General features: G+C 51.5%; 1 protein-coding gene across 1 annotated transcript; it reads right to left on the bottom strand.

Moving 5' to 3' along the window:
* KRT2 (keratin 2) lies at positions 1-7,074 on the bottom strand. Its single transcript, XM_032420590.1, has 9 exons — positions 6,499-7,074; positions 5,297-5,511; positions 4,891-4,951; positions 4,006-4,101; positions 3,215-3,379; positions 2,784-2,909; positions 1,721-1,941; positions 556-590; positions 1-458 (listed from the first exon to the last, which is right to left on the bottom strand). Exons 1-9 carry the CDS (start codon positions 7,072-7,074, stop codon positions 1-3), a joined length of 1,953 nt encoding a protein of 650 aa, XP_032276481.1.
* Positions 7,075-19,595: the final 12,521 nt, after the last annotated feature.

Raw genomic sequence — 19,595 nt, 5'->3', positions numbered from 1 at the left:
TTATCTAAAAGAGAAGGTCACGCTGGGACCGTAACCTTCACCTGAGCCAGAACCACCCTGAGCCCTTTCAGAGCTGAAACCTCCTCTAGAGCCACCTCCAGAGCCGTGTCCCCCTCCAGAACCAGAGCCTCCCCCAGAGCCGGAACCTCCTCTGGAGCCACCTCCAGAACCATATCCTCCTCCAGAGCCGGAGCCTCCTCTGGAGCCACCTCCAGAGACATGTCCCCCTCCAGAACCATATCCTCCTCCAGAGCCGGAGCCTCCTCTGGAGCTGCCTCCAGAACCGTAGCCCCCTCCACCGCCACCTCTGGAGCCGAATCCTCTGCCTCCAGAGCTGTAACTGCCACTTCCAGCGCTGTAGCCTCCTCCTCCAGAACTGGATCCTTTACCTCCAGAACCATAGCCTCCAAAGCTGGCCTTGGATGCCACGCTCGAAGACATGCTGCTGCTGGTCACAGCTGCAGAGAGAGAGAGTGTCCCCATGGAAATTCTGACTGCCTCGTCCTGCTTCCTCCCATTACACCACCCATGGCACAGGAACACCCCACTACTTACACATAGTCACGTTGTTAGTGAAGTCTCCAGACATCCTGTCAGGGAGAGAGAAAATAGCTTGTGGCGGGGCCCTTAGGCTCTGTGTCCATATTGTTCTAGAGCTTCCACCTGCGAGCATGCACCTCGACCATCAGCCACCAGGGCTTCCAGAGCCCGCTCTCTCCCATGCTTCCAGATCACAGAGATGGGCAGGCCCCACGTTTGTCCACACGGCATAGCAGCCCAATGCATCCCAATTTTTTGCTCAGATGAAAATGATCAAAAAGCAAATTCACTTCTGATTCGCAAGCCATTTTTGAGTTTAAATCCATGATACTGAGTCTGATATTCTGAACCCAAGCCACGCTAGAAATTTTGAAACGAGGCTGCACTATGAGCATCCAATTCAGAAAGAACTACAACTCTGTACAGCCTCCCCGTTCTACCCTCCTGCCCTCGCCTCCTCGGCTGCACCAGAAATCTCTCCCACTTCCTCCTGCAGGCTGGGCATAGGAGGCATGGCCTCGAAGACAGGTGCAGAGCAATAGCCTAAGCAAAGCAGCTCCTTCCCTGTCATGCTGGCCTGCTGGTGGCCTGGGGTAACTTGTCCCCTTCCGGTTGCTTCAGCCAGATGAAATCACTGGGGATGCTACTACCACCGACAAAGGGCTCAGACAGGGCCCTCAAACAGAGGAAGGAAAGGTTCCCTTTGGGCGGTTAGCAAATGATTCAGTTTGTCACCCAGGAAATCTGCACAGAACTAGGTCTGGCATCTGCTGCCGGGGAACAGCCAGACAGTCAGGCCTCAGCCAGTCAGCACCTTCCAACGTGGTCCCCGGGCTCTGGGTCACAAGGTGGAGGGAGAAGACACCATGCACCCTGCTTACCCATAAGCCAATGTTTCAGGCTGTCTAGGACTAACCTGTTCTCACAACATTTTATTTTCTCTTTCAGAAAAAAACAAGATTAACTTATTGCTTAATTTAATCTGCCTTGATAGTCATTCCGTATTGATAAATCTACAACTGTACACTAAATGCTTTGGGTGGTGAATGGCTGCTTGAGGAACATCGTGATGTCAGCTCTCAGCTGTCAGAAGGCCCTGCTCCACCCCCAGCTTTCCCTGCCTTGGCCTCCCGCCCTGGTCCTAGGAGGGAGTGGCTTCTGCCTTCCCAGCGCCCCGCACCTGCACTCCTCGCCCTCCAGCAGCTTGCGGTAGGTGGCGATCTCGATGTCCAGGGCCAGCTTGACGTTCATGAGCTCCTGGTAGTCACGCAGCAGCCGGGCCAGATCCTCCCGGGCCTGTTGCAGGGCGGCCTCCAGGTCAGAGAGCTTGCTCTGAGCATCTTTGATGGCATTCTCTCCCTTCTGCTCAGCATCTGCGATGGCTTCTTGCACACTCTTACACTGGGAGAGAGGGAGAAAAGGTTTCTGTTGGTCTGGAGAGTGGAGTCGGCCTGGCAGGGGGGAGGGGGAGCGGGTGTGTTCAGGGTGTGGGAAGCCAGACTCACTGGCCCTGGAAGGGTTGGGTCCCTCCGGAGTTAATGCGAGGCACAAACAATGATGCTAAGGCCTGCTGTCATTTCTGGGGCATCGTCTATCAGTCACCTCTGCCTAGACCCTTACGCTTTCCCCGTAATGAGCTTTGTCCTCACAACACAGGGCATTATCCCAGCTTACAGCTGCAAATGAAAACATCCGACGTGGACCACTTCACAGAACTTCTCTGCCCCTGGAGTCAACTCTCTGCCCCACATTGTCTCTTCCAAGCTAACCCCCACCGGCTGGCCAGCTCCCTGCTACACCCACTGCCCCCCCACCACACCACCGCCCGTGCTTGGGGCCTGTGCCAAGCACGGAGGCCGAGCTCTGCCTCCAACCCCCCGACCTCCGCCCCAGCCAGAGGACCTTGTGCTTTATTTGTTATCACTCCCTTTCATTTATGGAGGCAATCCGAAAGGTAACACACTTCTTTCCCTGCCCTAATCCTCACTTTGGAATGTCTCTTAGACCACCATAAAAATTGTTACAAGCCTTAAATTATGTTATGCTCGAGATGTTTGGGATCAACATATGCTAGATTAGAATTTCTCAGTTTCTCCTCTCTCTCTCTCTCTCTCTCTCACACACACACACACACACACACTCACACACTCCCACCCCCCCACACACACACCCATACACGACCTCCCACCCCCCCAAGCCCCACTCGACCCCTGGAGCCGCACAGCCCTCAGAGCTGCGCCCACCTGCTTCTTCACGTGGGCGATCTCCCCTTGCAGCCTCTGGATCATGCGGTTCAGCTCGTTGATCTCCATCTTGACCTCCTTCAGGCTGTCTCCATGTTTCCCCGCCATCACCTGGAGCTCTTCATACTGTACGGGAAGAGGAGGACAGTGGCAGCTTGGAGGAAGCCTGGCTTGAGCCAAGGAAAGTCTAATACAGGGTGGGTCAACCAAGCCACCTTCGTGAGCGGTGGGGGACTGTCTCACATCCCCAAAAGGACTCGGTGCCATTCTCAGTTGAGGGCAGTTTTGGTCCTGTGAACACTCTTGCTTGGGAATGATGCCCAACTTCCATTAGACAAAGACACCCGTCAGCTCACTGGACACTTTCCAGCCGAGGTGAAACCCAGCTTTTTAGACAAAGCTGTGGTTCTCTCTGCTCTCCGCATACTTGCCTTGCTGTGGTACAGCGCCTCGGCCTCGGCCTTGCTCTTCTGGGCGATCTCCTCGTACTGGCTCCGGACCTCGGAGATGATGCTGTCCAGGTCCAGGCTGCGGTTGTTGTCCATGGACAGGATGACATTGGTGTCGGTGATGTGGGACTGCATCTGGTACAGCTCCTGCAACAGGACGCGAGGTCTGGCCATGGCTTCCCTGACCATAGCCAAGGCGGTAGGGGGCATCCCCCTCCCCAGAGTTAGGGAAATACAGACTCTCGGACTAAGCTGAGTGGGATACGATGGGTGGGATGAAAGCGAGATAACCACCAATCCTCGCCCTCTGCCAAGGGTGTCCAGAGAATTATGGGAGAGGGGTCTATTTCTGAGCCTCCTGCTGGATAGCCTTCACCAGGTAGACAGTGTTGATAAGTTTGATGCCCCCAGAAAGAAGCATGTGGATGACAAATGTTTCGGAAAATGTGTGTACACATGGGCACAGAGGGGAGGTCTGAAACACGTTAGACATAGGGATGGGAAAAGGACAGCTCTCTGCCTAAGGGCAGCAGGACATTTGAGGAATGAAGTGAAGGGAATTTGTCCCGGGTTTCCTGAGCCTTCCTTCATCAGAGAAGATAGTTCTCTCCTCCAAGACCTACACCTCAGAAACCCCTAGTGGCCTGGAATGGTGGCAAGTGGGAGTCAGACAGTCCATAAACCCCACTCATCCCACCTTTTCCCCCATTGGGAAGGACTGCTTTGATGGGAAGAGTGAGAAGCAAGGGTTTCACCAGGAGCAGCCTCCTTACCGCCTCAAAAAGGAATTTAATGAACTCAAGCTCCTGGGTCAGCAAATCTGTCTTGGACTGCAGCCCCACCTTGGTCATGTAGGTACTGTCCACGTCCTGCAGAAAACGTGAGGGGTTTCTGGTGAAACTCGTGCACGGCTCAAGGTATGGGCCCCACCCTCTCTCTGTCCCTCTCTTCCCCCCAGTCCCTGTCAGTGGCTCGCAGGCACCTCAGGTCAGCCATGTCTCCACGGGGCATCATTTGGCACAGAGTCCACAATGCACCTCGACTACGGGCCGGGTGCCCTCGTTCACTGCTCATGTTCCTCAAGACCATCAGAGCTCAGGCGGGACGAGCTTTGTCAACCATTCTCTCCCTCCTGCTTGAGACACTGTGTGTTCCTACTATGGAACCTAATGGCCTCTGTGGCTTTTTTCAGCCCTCAACTCTCCCTCCTGTCTGTCCATCCTACCTCACCTGAACTTCTCTGGATTTTACACCAAAGCTTCTGCAGCAACTGGGCTGAGAAGCCACATTTCTGCCTTCTAGCCCAAACTCGTCAGCATAACCGACAACATCTTTAGGCATTCTAAGGGAGGTCCATCCCTTCCTCAGCTCTTTAGAAGACAACTGAAGTGCTTTCTGTGTTTGCATCTTGCAGGGCCCAACATAAGCTTGAAGGAGGTTATTGGTGAGAATGCTCCATCAAATCTGCAGAGCAGCTCCAGAAGCTTGAACTGCAGAGACACTTTTGTTTTCAAGAGAACCAGCGGTGGACCTGCTTCACCCTTTTCCCTTAGTTACTGCTGTTCCCACTCAGAGTTCTTCTCCTGCTTGTCTGCCTGGACCCGGTGGGCTTCTGAAGCCTCCTCAGTCCCACCCAGCCATGACATTCCCTTGCTCACCTTTTTAAGGGTCACAAAATCATTCTCGGCAGATGTGCGCTTGTTGATTTCATCCTCATACCTGTGGGGACCCGGGGACACAGCTGTTAGATCAGTTCTACTTTGTTTACTTTTTTCTTTTCCTTTTCCTACTGGACTCACCCCCAAATCTTCCACTCTCTAAGAGTATAAAACACCTTCACTCTCCAAATGGTAACTATGATGTCCCAAATAAGGATGCTTTTCTATAAATTAACTCCCAAACATGTGAAGAAAACATGATCTCTAAAGCCCTCAATGTCTTCCTCACAAATAACCGGCACACACAAATTATCACCACAAATGCAATGGGGACATGAGTGGCCTCCTGGGGGAACAACCGGATGGCTACGATCAATATTTATTTGGCATTTACTCAGCCACCTACTTCTTCTTAAAATCCTCAACAAGATCCTGCATGTTGTTCAGCTCTGAATCTTGGGATGTTCGTTCTGCAGAGAGCGTATCCACGTATTTCTTCAGTTTGGCAATGTACGCTTGAAAGATGGGCTCCAGGTTGGTGGAGCGGGTGCTCACGTCCAGCTGCTGCAGCAGCTCCCACTTGGTCTGTAGCACCTGGTTCTGCTGCTCCAGGAACCGAACCTACGGGGACCAGAGGAAGAGCACAGGAGCGCTGGTTGCCCTTCCCACCAGCGGGACTCATTTGCCAGAGACAGCTCTGACCCTGCTTCGGGACATAAAGAAGTCTACTCGGCTTTGTGCTCACAAGCTGGATGCCGGATCCAGCTCGAGCTCCCTGCCTCCACACTTGGAAAGTTCTACAGACCCCTAATGTTACATCTGGTACTTTCCACACAGAGAGCTCTTTTTCCTACTTCACCACCCACTATCTTGTTTGCAGCTGCTCCCGAGACTCCAGGCCACTTCCTTCTCCCATCCTAGTTGAATTCCCAGCAAAAGTCCCATAAAGTCTTGGGCAAACCAAAAATAGGCATCCACTGGCACTGCTCCTAAAGGTGCTGAGTGTGAGAGCACCGCAGGGCAGGGCTCCTCAGTCTGATTTTTAAGAGCCTCGTAAATTTCTTAGGCGAGTTCATCTGCCTCGAAATAGGACAAAACCCTGTAATGCTCAAAAGTGACACCAATAAAGACTTTACGGGTCACAAAACTGAGAATGCTTCTCTTGAAGGCAGGAATTTCATTCATCCCCAAGCAGGTTCAGCTTCCCAGAACTTAAGAGAGTAATAACTTCCAGGGAAGGAAAGACTATCTCAGAAGATGTCTTACCAACTTCTTCCAACACCTGCTGCCACTTGGCCTGAACTACTCAGTCCATTACTTGTCTGTATCAGTTTTCCCATGATTTTCAGAATTTTCCATAAATCTTACTTATTTAGGCTGAAACAATAAAGCCAAAGGCATACATAATTCCTAACTGCAGACTGTCTCAGAAGACGCAGCCCAGGAAGCCGGCCTCTTTCCCATTTGGGAAATAAGCCAGGCTAGTTTGACGACGCCAAGGGCTCCTAAAAGAAACAGGAGCTGTTTCCTATGTGCTGTTTCCTTTCCAGTGAGTAGTGGAAGTAGGGCATCCTGAGCATCAGATGGAGCCAACTTCTCACGACTCACCTTGTCAATGAAAGATGCAAATTTGTTGTTGAGCATTTTGATCTGCTCCCGTTCCTGAGACTTCACGTTCTGGAACTCTGGGTCAACTTTCACATTGAGAGGCTGCAGGAGGCTCTGGTTGATGGAGACTTCGTGGATGCATCCAGGCCCAAATCCGCCAGGACCCCCAAAACCTCCAAAGCCACCGCCACCTCCAAAGCGGCCTCCGCCAAGGCCGCCGCCTCCAAAACCACCGCCTCCAAAGCCGCTGCCTCCACCGAAGCCGCTGCCTCCACCGAAGCCGCTGCCTCCTCCAAAGCCACCTCCTCTGCCACCAAATCCACCACCGGAGCCAAAGCTTCCACCTCCTCCAGCCACACTAATGGAGATGCTCTTGGTGCCTCCGAGGCCAACAAGACTCCGACTGCCAAAGCCGCCTCCGCCGTAGCCCCCTCCGCCACCACCATGGCGGCTCAGGCAGGAGAAGCCAGTGGCCGATCTCCGGCTCCCACCGGAGACCACGGCTGAGCCGCTGCTAAAGCCCCCGAATCTTCCTCCTCCTCCTCTTCGAGATCTGCACGAGATCTGACAACTCATGATGCCTCTGCCCAGCGAGGAAAATTGGGGTTTCCGAGACGAGTTAAGGCTGGAGAATATGCTCTGCTGTCGGGAGACAGTCAGGGTCCCCTTTTATACCTGCCAACTAGGTGTTGGTGTGCATGGGTGTGGGCACACTTATGCATGGGTTTGGTCTGCCTGGAAGCTATGCCTGGTTAGTGATTATCAAGCTAATAGCCATTAAAAGTCTACTAATCAGCTCTATCCCAAAACTTGCTTTGACTGCAAACTTCTCCTGTTTATCTGGGCATCTGTCATGCAATTCGATTTTTGTGAAATCATCAGAAGAGGAGATCAGGACATGGGTTTCTCAATCTGAAAAAAAGACCTTCTGCAGAATGCCGTTCCCTGCTCTGGACCAATCCAAAGGAGGGCAGCTACCACCGGGCCTGTGCCGGCTTGCCACCCGGTGAGGCTGATGAAAGAGGCGACAGGTTTATTAACTACAGGGGCCCCTCAGTAGCAGCTTCAGAGTCCTTGCTTGTCCCTCTGCTCCAGGAAGAGTGTCAACAAGTGCTTTGGGGGAGTACAAATGCAACATGGGCAAGTATGCATACTCTTACAGAAAGAAGTTGGCCTAGGATGCTTCAAAAGAGTTGTCATTTTTCAAAATATCTTGACTCCTTCCCATATCACACCAGGAGAACACAAGAGCCAGTCACTGAGGAGAGGAGAATTCTCTTTCTTGTAACTAGAAGTCCTTACAGCTATCAACCCTGTCATTTTTCAACATGAAAACCCAGAGGCTGAAGGACTTAGGGAAAGCCTCTCTATTCCTGGGTCTGTCTGACTCTGGGCACCCAACAAAAGGTTGCCATCAAAGGCTTTCCATAACTCTTCGGTCCAAGTGTATATTGATGTAACCAGTCAGTAATCATGTATTATCGGGTGATTCTGCTAAGCAACCAGGAAGTCCGACTTTTCAAGATCACCAGGGAAGGATGAGTATCAGAAAACCCATCAAGTCATCAAATGCAGAGAGAGCATCCACTCCTAAACTCAGTCACAGTCCTTCCTTTGCCTGTGTGGCCAGACACGTGAGTGTTGGAATGGAATTTAAGGTCACATGGTCTCAGTGTGAGCCCCAGTTTGTGATTTCCTGGATCTGTGACTTTGAATTCAACGTTGAGGCTCTGTACTCTTAGCTATAAAATGAGAAATTCACACAAAGTGTTTTGAAAACCATGATATGATACAAATGTTAGGTATCACTACTATTTTGGGTGAAGCAAAGCTATCTCCTTCTCCTTCCTGGTGCTAAGGCCGTGCATTCTGCGTAGGCCCATGAGTTACAGAACCAGGATTTCTCAGGGCCCAGGACAGAGAGAGCATAAAATAACATAAAAAAACATAAGTTTTGAGTTTAAGTCTCAGTTTCACTGTATTTTAGTTAAATGACCCTGGGTCATTCAAAATGCTCTTTGAGCCTGAATTTCCTCATTTCTAAAAGCGAATGAGAAGAAGAGTATGGCTATTGCAAAAACAGAACAGAGCATGTACCCATGTGCCAAACACAGTTCCTAGTTAGTAGCAGAAACTCAAGAAGTGTCATTTCCCTTCTCCCATCCCCTCCCCGCAACCTCCAATCCTGTGTCTTAACTACATGGCCGGAGCAGGGATGAGGGTGAAGAACAGGGAGCTAGCTGTTCATGCTACTCGGTTTGCAGTAAGAGAATGCTGAAGGAAGCAAACCCATGTGTCTCCTTGATTTTTTTTCCCCCAATCTGGCCTATATAATCATAATCATGCAAATAAATCTTGAGGCTTAAAGCTTTGAGAGAACCTCAATCCAAAGTCAAACATGTCCTTATCTGTGGATATCTGAACAACGCCCTAATTGTCCAACGTCCTAATCTGTGCCCAGGCCACGTCAGCTTCAGGAGCATCTTAGTCCCTCTGTGAAGGAAAGGAAGGGACATTTATTGAGCATCTACTATGCCCCAGGCTTGTGCCGGGCACAAAATCTGCATGTGTTCTTGCTCTGTGATTCTGCTTTTACTCCAAATCTCCCTTGCCATTCTCTCCACTGGGCACCTTCCCATTCTAGACCCAGTTTTTGAAAGTCAAGTTGAAGAAGGAGAGTCCTCCTTTTCCTTTGAAACGTGGAGGGTAGAATTAAGTCAACTTCGATGTCATATACCATTTTACTTCCATACTTTTCACTTTACCTTTTATATAATCTCCATGTGCTTAAATATTAGATAACACTTTATTTCCGTATTTTTAAACTTTTACCTTTTATATCATTTTGGTGTGCTCAGCCAGATAACATGTCCCACATTCTCTAAGGGAGTGCAGTGGGAGTGAAGACTCAGTTCTGGCTGTGATTTGGCAGCTGACTTCCCCTGTGATCTTCAATGCCTTCACCTATAAAATGGGAACAATATCCCCCACAGGGAGTGTAATGGGTTTTAAGCTTTGCTGCCTCTGATAACAGAAAAGGGATCACCCTGTAGGACAAAATCCTTCTTTCAATAAGCTGCCGACAAGCACAGACCCCTAAATGCTTTCCCTCATAAGTTTTCAAAAGCCTCTAACCTGGCCAGTGGAGCAGAAAGGCAAGCCCCCAGTGTGAAGGGAACTGTTCAGCCAGTGAGAAATACACATGGGTGCTGAGGGCAGACTCTCCCGGTAAGACTGAATCCCCTCCGCCCACACTCCCTTGTACCTCTCTCACAGCCCGTCATGTCCTCCTTGTGCTGCAAGGAGCCACATCCCTGGACGTGAGCCAGGGTCGCATTCATCTTTACCCCAAACCTACAACCCCTCAGCACAGAGCAGGCATTCAGAGAATGAGCCTAAGGATCCAAAAATCATGCTTAGGGTTTGGGATTGGGAATTGGCAGCCTTCCCTAACGTGGAAATATGATGCGAGCAGTGCTTGAGTCTTCACAGCCTGCCCTGCACCTGTTCCCCAAAGATCCCACCTGGACCTTGTCTCAGGCTTCTGACTCAGCCCCGTCAGGGAGGGGCTCCCCTCCACAGGCCAGCAAGGTGAGTGTCTCCTTCCAAGGACTCAAAGCATCGCTGAACCAAGCTGCCGAGACCACGTGCTTGGATTTCAGAAACAAAACCAACAACAAACCCTCCTCTTCCAGCCCCGGCTGCTGAGTTCTGGGTGCTCTAGGGGCTAACAGCCATACAGAGCCCAGTAACATCAAAAAGTTCAGAAAGCCCTCAGGCTGGAAACAAGCCATGCACAGGCCAGCCTGCAGCAGAGACCTGGAAAGGCAACAGATGTTCCGTCCCCGTCCCCGCACGGGTTGCTAAGCAGGGCATACTCCATCAGAGTGTCTAGATGGGGGCTCAGGGGCCAAAGGAAAGTGGGACAGGGGGCTTACAGGCTCCTAGCAGGAGCCACTTGCTCAATATCTCCCCTGGGATACTTCATTATCAATGAATATCTTAACTCTGCTCACTCAGTCACTAGTCCCAGGGTCATCCATTGCAGCCCAAACCCCTCCTTTCCTACCTTTTTCGTTGTTTTGTTTTTTGTTGTTGTTGTTTTTGCCATGAACCCTATGGCTATTGATTTGAAGGCGTCCTGGCCAACCTGGTTGGAACTGAGAAACCAAGCTGGTGGACAGCCAGGCACCCACAGCATGAAGTGCCTAACAGTCCACTGTGTGGACTCCATTTTGGAATGCAGAGTCCTTGGAACATACCACGTAACAGGCTTATCAGGAAATCAGAGTGTGCCCACTGCTCGGAAGCGGCGCAGACCCCAGAAACAGTAGGGTAAGGGCAGGGACGCTGCCCAGGACACGGCAGGGCGTCATCGCATGCTGCTGGGACTCCAGCATGCCAACCATCACGAAATGAAGCCTCCAGCATAGCGCCTGACCCACATAGAGGTCATGTGTAGTTCTCATTTTTCTACTTGGGAATTTTCTAATTCCCAGGAGACCTGCGCCAGACAGTGGGAGGTTACCCCTCCCTGCTTCGTTCTCCAACGGGTCAGTGCGCGGCCACGTGAGCTCAGTTCTGTCATGGCTACCTGCGCCTCGCGGGGACAGGTGTCTGGGGGCGTCCGTGCCGTCTGGTTAGTGATACCAATCCGACACGTCTGCCTGTGTGTCCTCACCTGCAACACGTCTTCACTCACAACACAGAGAGCTGGAAAATGGGTCTTCATGGAAAGTGCTTGCTGTCCCCAGCCCCAACCCTCATTCCGGCCTGTTTCCCAGACCACGTTTTCCTCCCATGCTGGCACCAATGTTCTTATTCTTGCCCTTCAACCGTATAGCCACGCCAGCATGGAAGGACAGACAGCCATCAGATAGTCCCTCCCACCTTGGCTGGGATTTCAGGAAAGCGGGGGCATCATCGATACACCACTCAGGCCTTCCTCACAGTTCAGAGATTCCTCCAGGCTTCCCCAGATTTAATGCTGCCTCCTTCTCCCCTTACCCCTCACTGTCGGGGTGCCTTCCTGCTAATTCGGTATTACACTGCTGTCATTCGCCCTCAGCACCTCTACCTGGATGCCTGCCCTTTCTTCAGCAGTGCCCCATCGAGCTGTCAGCCCACATATGTCCTCCCACCCCCAGCCCCCAACCCCTCCCCATCATTAAATCTGACCCCCCCATGTGACCTCTTTTATTTCTTTCAAGGCTTCCTGTGTTGAGCTGGCTGGGGATAATGGTAGGAGGAGGCCAGTGAAGAAACCTCTCCCCTCTCAAAAAACGAGAGAGAGAGAAAAGCATGAAAACAAATAGAATTGTGGACCACCAAACAAATCACCTCTTATTTCAGGAGATTCCTGCTCCTCAGTGTGGCAACAAAGCTCGTCAAGATGCCTTCAGACCTGCGGCTCTGGGATGCCTCATTTGGAAGGAATGGCTGAAGGGCTTGCTTCTGGATGACCTGCTTGCCGCAGGAATTTTTATTAGGAAAAAAAAGATAACTGTTCAAAATTCTCAGGCCACCTTTTTTTTTTTTTTTTCCACATCGGAAACCATGGGTCTTCCAAACTCTTCTTTAAGAACCTTTTAAACCTTAAGGAAAACAAGTGAAGTCATTGCTAATTAAACAGTAAACGTCTAAAGGACTATTCTTTCTGGATGTGTTACATTCGTGACACGAACTATATTTGTATGAGCCATGGGCACTCTTCCTAGCCTGTCAGGTAGTCAAAGCAGTATATTTGTTTCTATTTAGCAGTACTTTTATGAGGGAAGTTTTGTGACAAACTGGACAAGCCTGTTTGGTTGTAAAGGTCGAGTCTCTCTGCCTGAAAGTGACTGCGTGACCATGGTATGTCACCCCTCCTACCGGTCTTCCCCTTCCTCACCTGTGGACTGAGGGGTTTGGAAACCAAGAGGACTAGGAAGAACGTTGAAAGTGGAGTCAGGGGACCTATATCCTCTTGGCAGCCCTGTGACCAACTGACCCTAGAACCTAGGAGCAGCCCTCAGCCTTTCTGAGCCTTGGTTTTCTCATCTGCAAAATGGAGGCATTGAAAATCAGACCCAGAAGGATCCCTTCAGTTCAGGAGTCAACCTGTGCTTCAAATGGACATGAAGGGGCAAAGCCCTGCGAGCTGAGGCAAACTCTGGGAGAACCTGGAGAACAAAACGTACAGACCTAGACCTTTCGCTGATTTTCTCACTGAAAATAAAGAAATGGCAGGGGGGAAGGGGGAGAAATGGCAATAGCAAGGCAGACAGAGGGAAGCCGGAGAGGAAGGAGAAGGTCAAACAGGTATGGCTTCAGCTGGAGAAGGAGAGCTTGGCCAACAGGCAGGAACCGAGACGCCCCTGCAGGCTTGGGCAGTTCGGATCTGAGAGGCGTGATTTCGTTCCGTCTTGAGCACCACCCCCACCCCCCGCCCAGAAGCTCCTCCGGAGTTTATATCCCTGTTTTTCAAAGACACCTAGAAATAGAGTTGATAATAAATAGCCGTGTCTTTGAAATAGCATTTCACCACCTCCAAACGCCAACCACAGCAGCTAAAACCCAGGTCTGCTACTTCTCCTTCCATTCCCTGTCCCGGGACTCAGAGCTCACCTGCAGCCCTGGGAGCAGCAGAGAACTTTGCCTCTTCTTCTGGGACCCCACATTAGCCAGTCAGAAAAATTTTAAGAAAAGTCCGTCTGTCTGAGATTTGGAGCCCTTGGGATGTGAAATCTCCAGGCTCTCTCTCTTCCCTTGGGTGGAAATACCTTTGCCGTTTCTGGCATTTATCTGCCTACCGACTGGTCTGGGTTTGCAGCCTTCAGCGCTGTATCTCTCCCACGCAGAGCAAGAGCCAGAGACCGGAATGTCACAGGACCTCTCAACAAAGATCCTTGGGGGGCGAAGGTGGCGGTGGAGAGTCTTTATGGACCCCATCTTCCCCACCAGGCCTCCAAGTCAGCATTTCAGCTGGCCCTTAGACACCAGAGGGTAATACGCTGACCGTTTCGCGGGCCCCATCTTTCAGGCAGGCTCCCAGGCAGCCACGCCCTCTAGTCAAGGCCTGTCCTCTGGCGACCCTCGACTCTATCCATGGAGTTGGCTCACTGTCCATACGATGAAGTCCCCAGAGGGTCGGGATGATGTCCATACTTCTCTCTGTAGGTTTAGCTCCGTGCTGTCACTATTAAGCAGAAACAATGCTTCTCTGGTAAGAAAGAGAGATGAAACTGACAGAATTTTATGATGGGGATGTTGTGGTGGAGTTGTCTCGGCAAGCCCATGACATTTTCCCTTGCCCCATGCCATGCTGACGCTCACCAAGGGCACGTCCTCCCCTCCACAGACGGCAGAAAGGAGGGCAGGAACCACCAAGCGGGGCTTCCTCGGGAGCAGGAAACACACCAGCTGGAGGCACGGACCCATGGAGGGGACAGGGGTGGTGTGTCTGCCTGCTTTGGCCTCCTTGGCAGGACCTCGATGTCTCCTATCTGCACAGCACTTTGTTTGTCCTTTATTAGGGGGTTGCTTTCCCATCCCTCATTCTATTCCCCAGGGCATGGTATGAGACAAGGAAACTGAGGCATGGAAGGGTTTGCTGTAAGGACACAGGCCTTGTGCCCAGGACACCAGAGGGCCAATAGTTTGGACCGGCCACCCTCTTGGCTCCTCCCCACACATCCCACTTCCCCAAGGAGAGCCTGCTCCGAATCCCCCTTTGCTGGAAAGCTTTTCCGATGGACCCCAGGGGTGCCCGCCCCCCCCCAGCACCGCGGTCCCGCTCTGCAGCACCTGTGTCTTGGTCCCCTCCCTTGTCTATGGCACCCCTGTCTCAAGTGGTCAAGCCATGTTTGCCTGTCTCAGCGCACAGACTCCCAAGCCGGGTTCTTGAGCATGAGTCTGTGGAGCTGAACATAGAGAGACCGCGGCGAGGCTCTGGGCAGTTCTTGCAAAGCTGTGTTCTTACAAAATGCTTGTGTGGGGCTGTGCAGTGTCACTGAGGAGACGGGGTAAAGCTCTTCCCGGGTCTCTCAGGGGCCCATGACCCAAATATGTTGACACACCCCTGTCCTGAACTGATCTCACGTCCTTGTGTCTCTTGTCGCCTGCGCCAGGCCCTGACTCCCAGAATTGGATTCAGCGCACGATGATGCCTCAAATGTGCTGACTGACTCGTCTCTCTCAAGCCACTGCTTTGCAGCGGCCCACGGGGGCCGAGGGAAGAGGCCTTTGCCGGGTCAGGATGGTCAGGGATTCTGTTCACACTCAAGGGGGTGGGACAGTGGGCAGGGAGCGAGGAGGAGGGCTGTGCATGTGGGCCAGGGGTGTGGGGGGAGCAGTATGATAGATCATCAGATAGAGTGCGAGAAAGAGGGGTGGTCTCCTCCCTCTTCCCGCCTCCCAGAAAATGGAGGTGTCACAACTAGAAGGAACAGGACAAATCTCAGCCTCCTCCTCCCTTCACCGAGTGTGAATTCAGCTCACAGCCCCTGTGGCGTGTTACTGCAGGAGACAGCAGGGAAGGACCAAGGGTCTCGCTGAGAACAAGTTTCAGAGGCCCTTGAGTGCTGTCTTTGGGCACAGAGGTGCTGGCACGGCAGTGCTCCAGGGACAGTGCTCCAGGACCAGCGGGAAATGAGGAGTAAATCAAGCACGAGAGTGGGGCAGTGGCCACCTGCGCTGTATCGGGGCCACCAAACCCCCAGGGGAATGGGTCTCAGCACTTGTGGGGAGGCTGGGAGCTAGAGAGTGTTCTGGGGGCTGGAGGGCAGTCCAGGGACAGACACTGGGGTGGCCGTGACTCGATGAGTGAATCCCCCTGGGACGAGTGGAGCGGGGCCGCAAGAAAGCAGGGAGTGAGGAGCCTGTCCTGCTGCTAATCTCAATGCTGTTGAAAGAAGTGCTAGGCTGTCTACACAGTATTTTAATAGCTCCCACACCCTTGGGGTTTGATATCTTACTCACCAGCCACCCTCCTCCCGTATTTTCCACTTCCCTAGAGCAGCAGCTGGGAGATTGGGTTTAGCTTGACCCCCAGGATTACCCTGAACCTTCCTAACCCTTGCTCCTGCAGAAAGTTCCTATGGCTCCAGTCCCCACACAGACCCTGGTGTGGGTCTGGTGTCCTGGCTCTCCTAGGAGCAAACTGCTTCCCAGACAGCAACCTGGAGAACATCATAGTCCAGCACTTAGGCAGCTTAGATGGTCCTGGAAAAACAGGCTTTCCCTTTGCCTTAAAACTCAGACAACCACCTGCCGGGGGGGAGCAGTCTCCACCAGCTTCTCCTGAGAGCCAGGGAAAGGAGTAATGCCAGGCAGTGAAGGGGAGAGACTTAGGTTATGCTGCTGATGAGGCCGGGAGATGGCAGAGGAGGGGTCTTCACTGGGGTTTTAGCAACAGCACTCGGCTCTCCGCTTGGCGTTGGGGAAAGCAGCCTCCCTGTGCCCGGGCAGACCAGGGGCCCTTCAAAGGACTGGGAGGGCAAGGCTCCTTATCAACCTTTGTGAGGCTCCTGGTGGGGAAACAGCATGAGAGGGAGCTTCTGAGACTGGGTCCAGGGCCGAGCTGCCCTGCTCTAACTGGGTGGTGGAAGCACAGGCTTCCAGAACTGGGCCTTTGGGGGCTCTTCCTGTCCCTTTGGTCTTCTCCTCGCCCTCTGCCTCCATGGAAAAAGTGACCACAGTCTCCCAACAGAAAAGATTCTGAGGGGAGCACCTGGGTGGCTCAGTCGGTTAAGCGTCTGCCTTTGGCTCAGGTCATGATCCCAGGGTCCTGAGATTGAGCCCCACGTCGGGCTCCCTGCTCAGCGGGGAGCCTGCTTCTCCCTCTCCTGCTCCCCCTGCTTGTGCTCTCTTGCTCTCTGTCAAATAAATAAATAAAATCTAAAAAAAAGAAATAAAGAAAAGATTCTGAGGGACTCAGGAGGAGAAAAGCTATGATGATAAATAACCCTCACAGAGTGCCATGTAATACACAAAGTCTACATCACATGCTGGTTGACATGGATTCACTGTGCAGTGAATCCTAGCCCTACCACTTATCAGTCCGTGACTTTAAAAGGGTTACCTTCCCTTTCGTGGCCTCTATTTCCTCATCTGTAAAGTGGGCATGATGGTGGTCTTTACTTCAGAGAGCTGATATGAAAATAAATGAAATAATGCATGTGGCACTTAGCACAATTTCCAGCAGGAAGCACATGTTTCTGCTTTCCTATTGCCCACAGCAGTCGCAGACATCTAGAAATGTCAACATTGCGGTAAAATAAAATAAATAAAATAAAAACAACCTCACTACCCAACCCTGCTCTCAAGCCCACCGCCCAGTCCCATGCTCCCTACAGCTCCTGTCCCTTTCCCAGCTGGGACCCCACAGCAGTCAGCTCAGCCCTGCTCAGGTATTAACCAGCCACTCACTGCAGAGCTAGCGGTATCGGTTCTAAGATATGAAACTACCCCTGTGGATGAGTGCTTCTTTTAAAAGGAAGATTCTTGAATGCTCCAAGACCCATAAGAATGAAGCCATAGGGAAGAATGAGAGACAGGACTGCACCTTGGTCCCCAAGGAAGCAGCCTGCTCCAGGCACCCCAGCTATGTGCCTACCCACTGGCCCCACCTCGGACTCAAGAGCTTTCTCCAAGAAGAAGGACAGTGGTAGTGACGCACCCTTCCTGTAATAGTTCAGATCACCCTCACAGATGTCACTTTGCTTTCATAATCTCCTGAAGTAAGTAGGGCAGGTACTATTATGCCCACTTCACACATGAGCAAACTGAGCCTCTAAGGTAGTAAGAGATTTGCCTGAGGTCACCAGGTGAGTAATGTGGCTGACTGAGGACTTGTACCAACATCTTCAGGCTCCAGATCCCTCTGTGAGCCCCACTTCTGCTCCCTCCACCCTCTTCTGCCTAATGCCTGCTCCCCGCACAGAGATTTGAGGAGAGTGCTCTGCCCCTCTGAAAGGCTCTCCACTCTGTTCCAGTATCTGGATTAACAGCTCAGAAACAGGTTAGAGACCACCCCAACTGATACCTTCATTTGTAAGAAGAAACTGAAGTCAATGTCCCGGTCCCGTGACAGAAGAACCCAGCCCAGCAGGCCTGCCACTGACCCACCTACCCCTGACAGCACGGAATTTCCAGCCAGAAAAGGCCTCAGCTAAACCAGCTGTGAGGGCTTAATAGATACCACAATCAACACTCAATTAGCCACAATGATGGAAAATAGGAAGTAAACAGGAGTTGTGTCCTTTCCAGGCTGTTAAATCTTTCATTGCAACACTTTCCCTGGGCTGTTAAGGCATCAAACCACCTGCTCCTTCCTATTCACACCTCTGTGGATGGCCCAGGAAGAGGCTAATAGGTTGGGTCTAGGGGCAAGATCATCCAACCCTCACTCCATCAGACCTTCAATAACCACAGGCTGGTGATTGACCTGCCGCGGGATAGACTGCATTTCTTGCCCTGGTCCTGCCAGGTACAGTCCTCCCTGTGGTGGCACGTGGCAAGTCACAAGTGCCAATGAGGTGGCATGATGCTCCGACCACACAGCCTTGCCTCAAAGTCTGATGTCCTCACCATGGAAACCTTGTTTATGCATTATCAAGCCAAGAGAGAGGATTATTGAGGAGAAGGCAGCCAAAACTGGGCGTTTCCCCTGGAGCCCAGAGGAGTTTCTCTGATCCCAAGCACGCCCTAGCAGTGAGCGTAGTGTGAGTGAAGACATGTTAACCAGTGAATGTTGATCAGGAATGGTTTCAACTACAGGAACGTCTCAAGTTTTCTTCAGGGACACCGAGGTAACACACTCTTGTTTTCTACTTGCCCAGAATGTTCTTCCAGTTCCACCAGGTATAGAACAAAAGGGAATCAACTGTGCTGACAACAGGAGAAATTTAAGGCTGGTAATAAAAGGGACTAATCAACTACCCTGTTGCATACAGAGTAGGAATGAGAAGAGTAGAAATGCATAGGTTGTTGGATCCAGAAAGCTAAGCCAGAGACCCGCCCGTCCCCACACCCCTTCTCATCTTCCAAATAACTAAAGTTAATTAGGGACACCTGTATGTAGCTAGAGGGTCAAGATGGCCTCACCTCAGTCCTTGCCTCATACACACCGCATCGTGAACAACCCATGCTCAAGGATTGAATTCTGGCATTTTCTCAACTGAACAAACAAAAATGTTCTCCAAATTACCTATCCGATCAGTTCAAACCAAGATCACACTTTTATGCTTTCTTAAATAACAAGTCGAAATATTCTGGAAGTTGAATCTGAGACTTGGAGAAAGAAGAGAGGAAAAAGAATATGGAGGATTTGGGGAGATTATGGGGGAAGGAAGAAGGCGGTCTCAAGGTTGGAAGTGGTTCCATTCATAACTGGCTCTCTCCTGAAGTACCCCGGCCTTGGGAAAGGCCAGTCTACTCATGTATCTCTGGTGGGGATTAACTTGTCATCTCATGGGGCATCTCTTACCACCATCAGACAACTAAACAGGGGTGAGAGATCTTCTTCAGAGGGACCCCTGTCACTGCCAAGCAAGAACAGGCCTCACTCTCTTCCTTCAACAATGGTGTGGTCCATCTTCAGTGAAAGTGACCATCATGCCCACCCTCAGTCATCTTTGATCTCCTTTCAAGTCCTTCCTTTGCCTCAGTTCTTGCCCCTGAGTTCACACTAGCTTTTCAGGGAGTCACTCAACCTTTCCAAATGCTCAGGATTGAGTGTCACACTGGGGGAAGACCTTTTCCCCACTACCAGAGACTCCCCGTACCAAGAAGGATTTAACTGCTTCCTTATGTCTTTATGACTAGCAGAACATAACCCAGAAAAATGTCTTTTTATTATTCCCAAGAACTTTCTGAAATACTCAAATTACATGATCTTCACCCTCACTGCCCTTGGGAATGACTGCCTTGCGGTAACCAATACAGGCTCCATGGTGTGTAAAGGAGCCTTTGTGCCAGCAGAGGACACTCTATGCTGCTTAGATAGAACTAACAGAGCCTATTGACAGATTGGAAACTGGGCGTGGGCATGAGGGAGGGGTGGGAATAACCCAAGGTGAACCTGGGAAGGTCATAAGTTGACTAAGACTGCTCCATTT

The sequence above is a fragment of the Phoca vitulina genome, unplaced genomic scaffold (genome assembly GCF_004348235.1).
Source record: "Phoca vitulina isolate PV1807 unplaced genomic scaffold, GSC_HSeal_1.0 scaffold23, whole genome shotgun sequence".
Classification (NCBI taxonomy): domain Eukaryota; kingdom Metazoa; phylum Chordata; class Mammalia; order Carnivora; family Phocidae; genus Phoca; species Phoca vitulina.
This window is presented reverse-complemented; position numbering and strand designations above follow the sequence as displayed.

What these genes read in the sequence shown, in the direction of transcription:
- KRT2 (XM_032420590.1), bottom strand. Translation starts at nt 7,074, where the DNA reads ATGAGTTGTCAGATCTCGTGCAGATCTCGAAGAGGAGGAGGAGGAAGA. An exon ending in TCGCCCACGTGAAGAAGCAG is followed by an intron (nt 1,942 to 2,783) that starts GTGGGCGCAGCT and finishes CCTCTCTCCCAG; the next exon opens with TGTAAGAGTGTGCAAGAAGC. An exon ending in CTGGAGGGCGAGGAGTGCAG is followed by an intron (nt 591 to 1,720) that starts GTGCGGGGCGCT and finishes TCTCCCTGACAG; the next exon opens with GATGTCTGGAGACTTCACTA.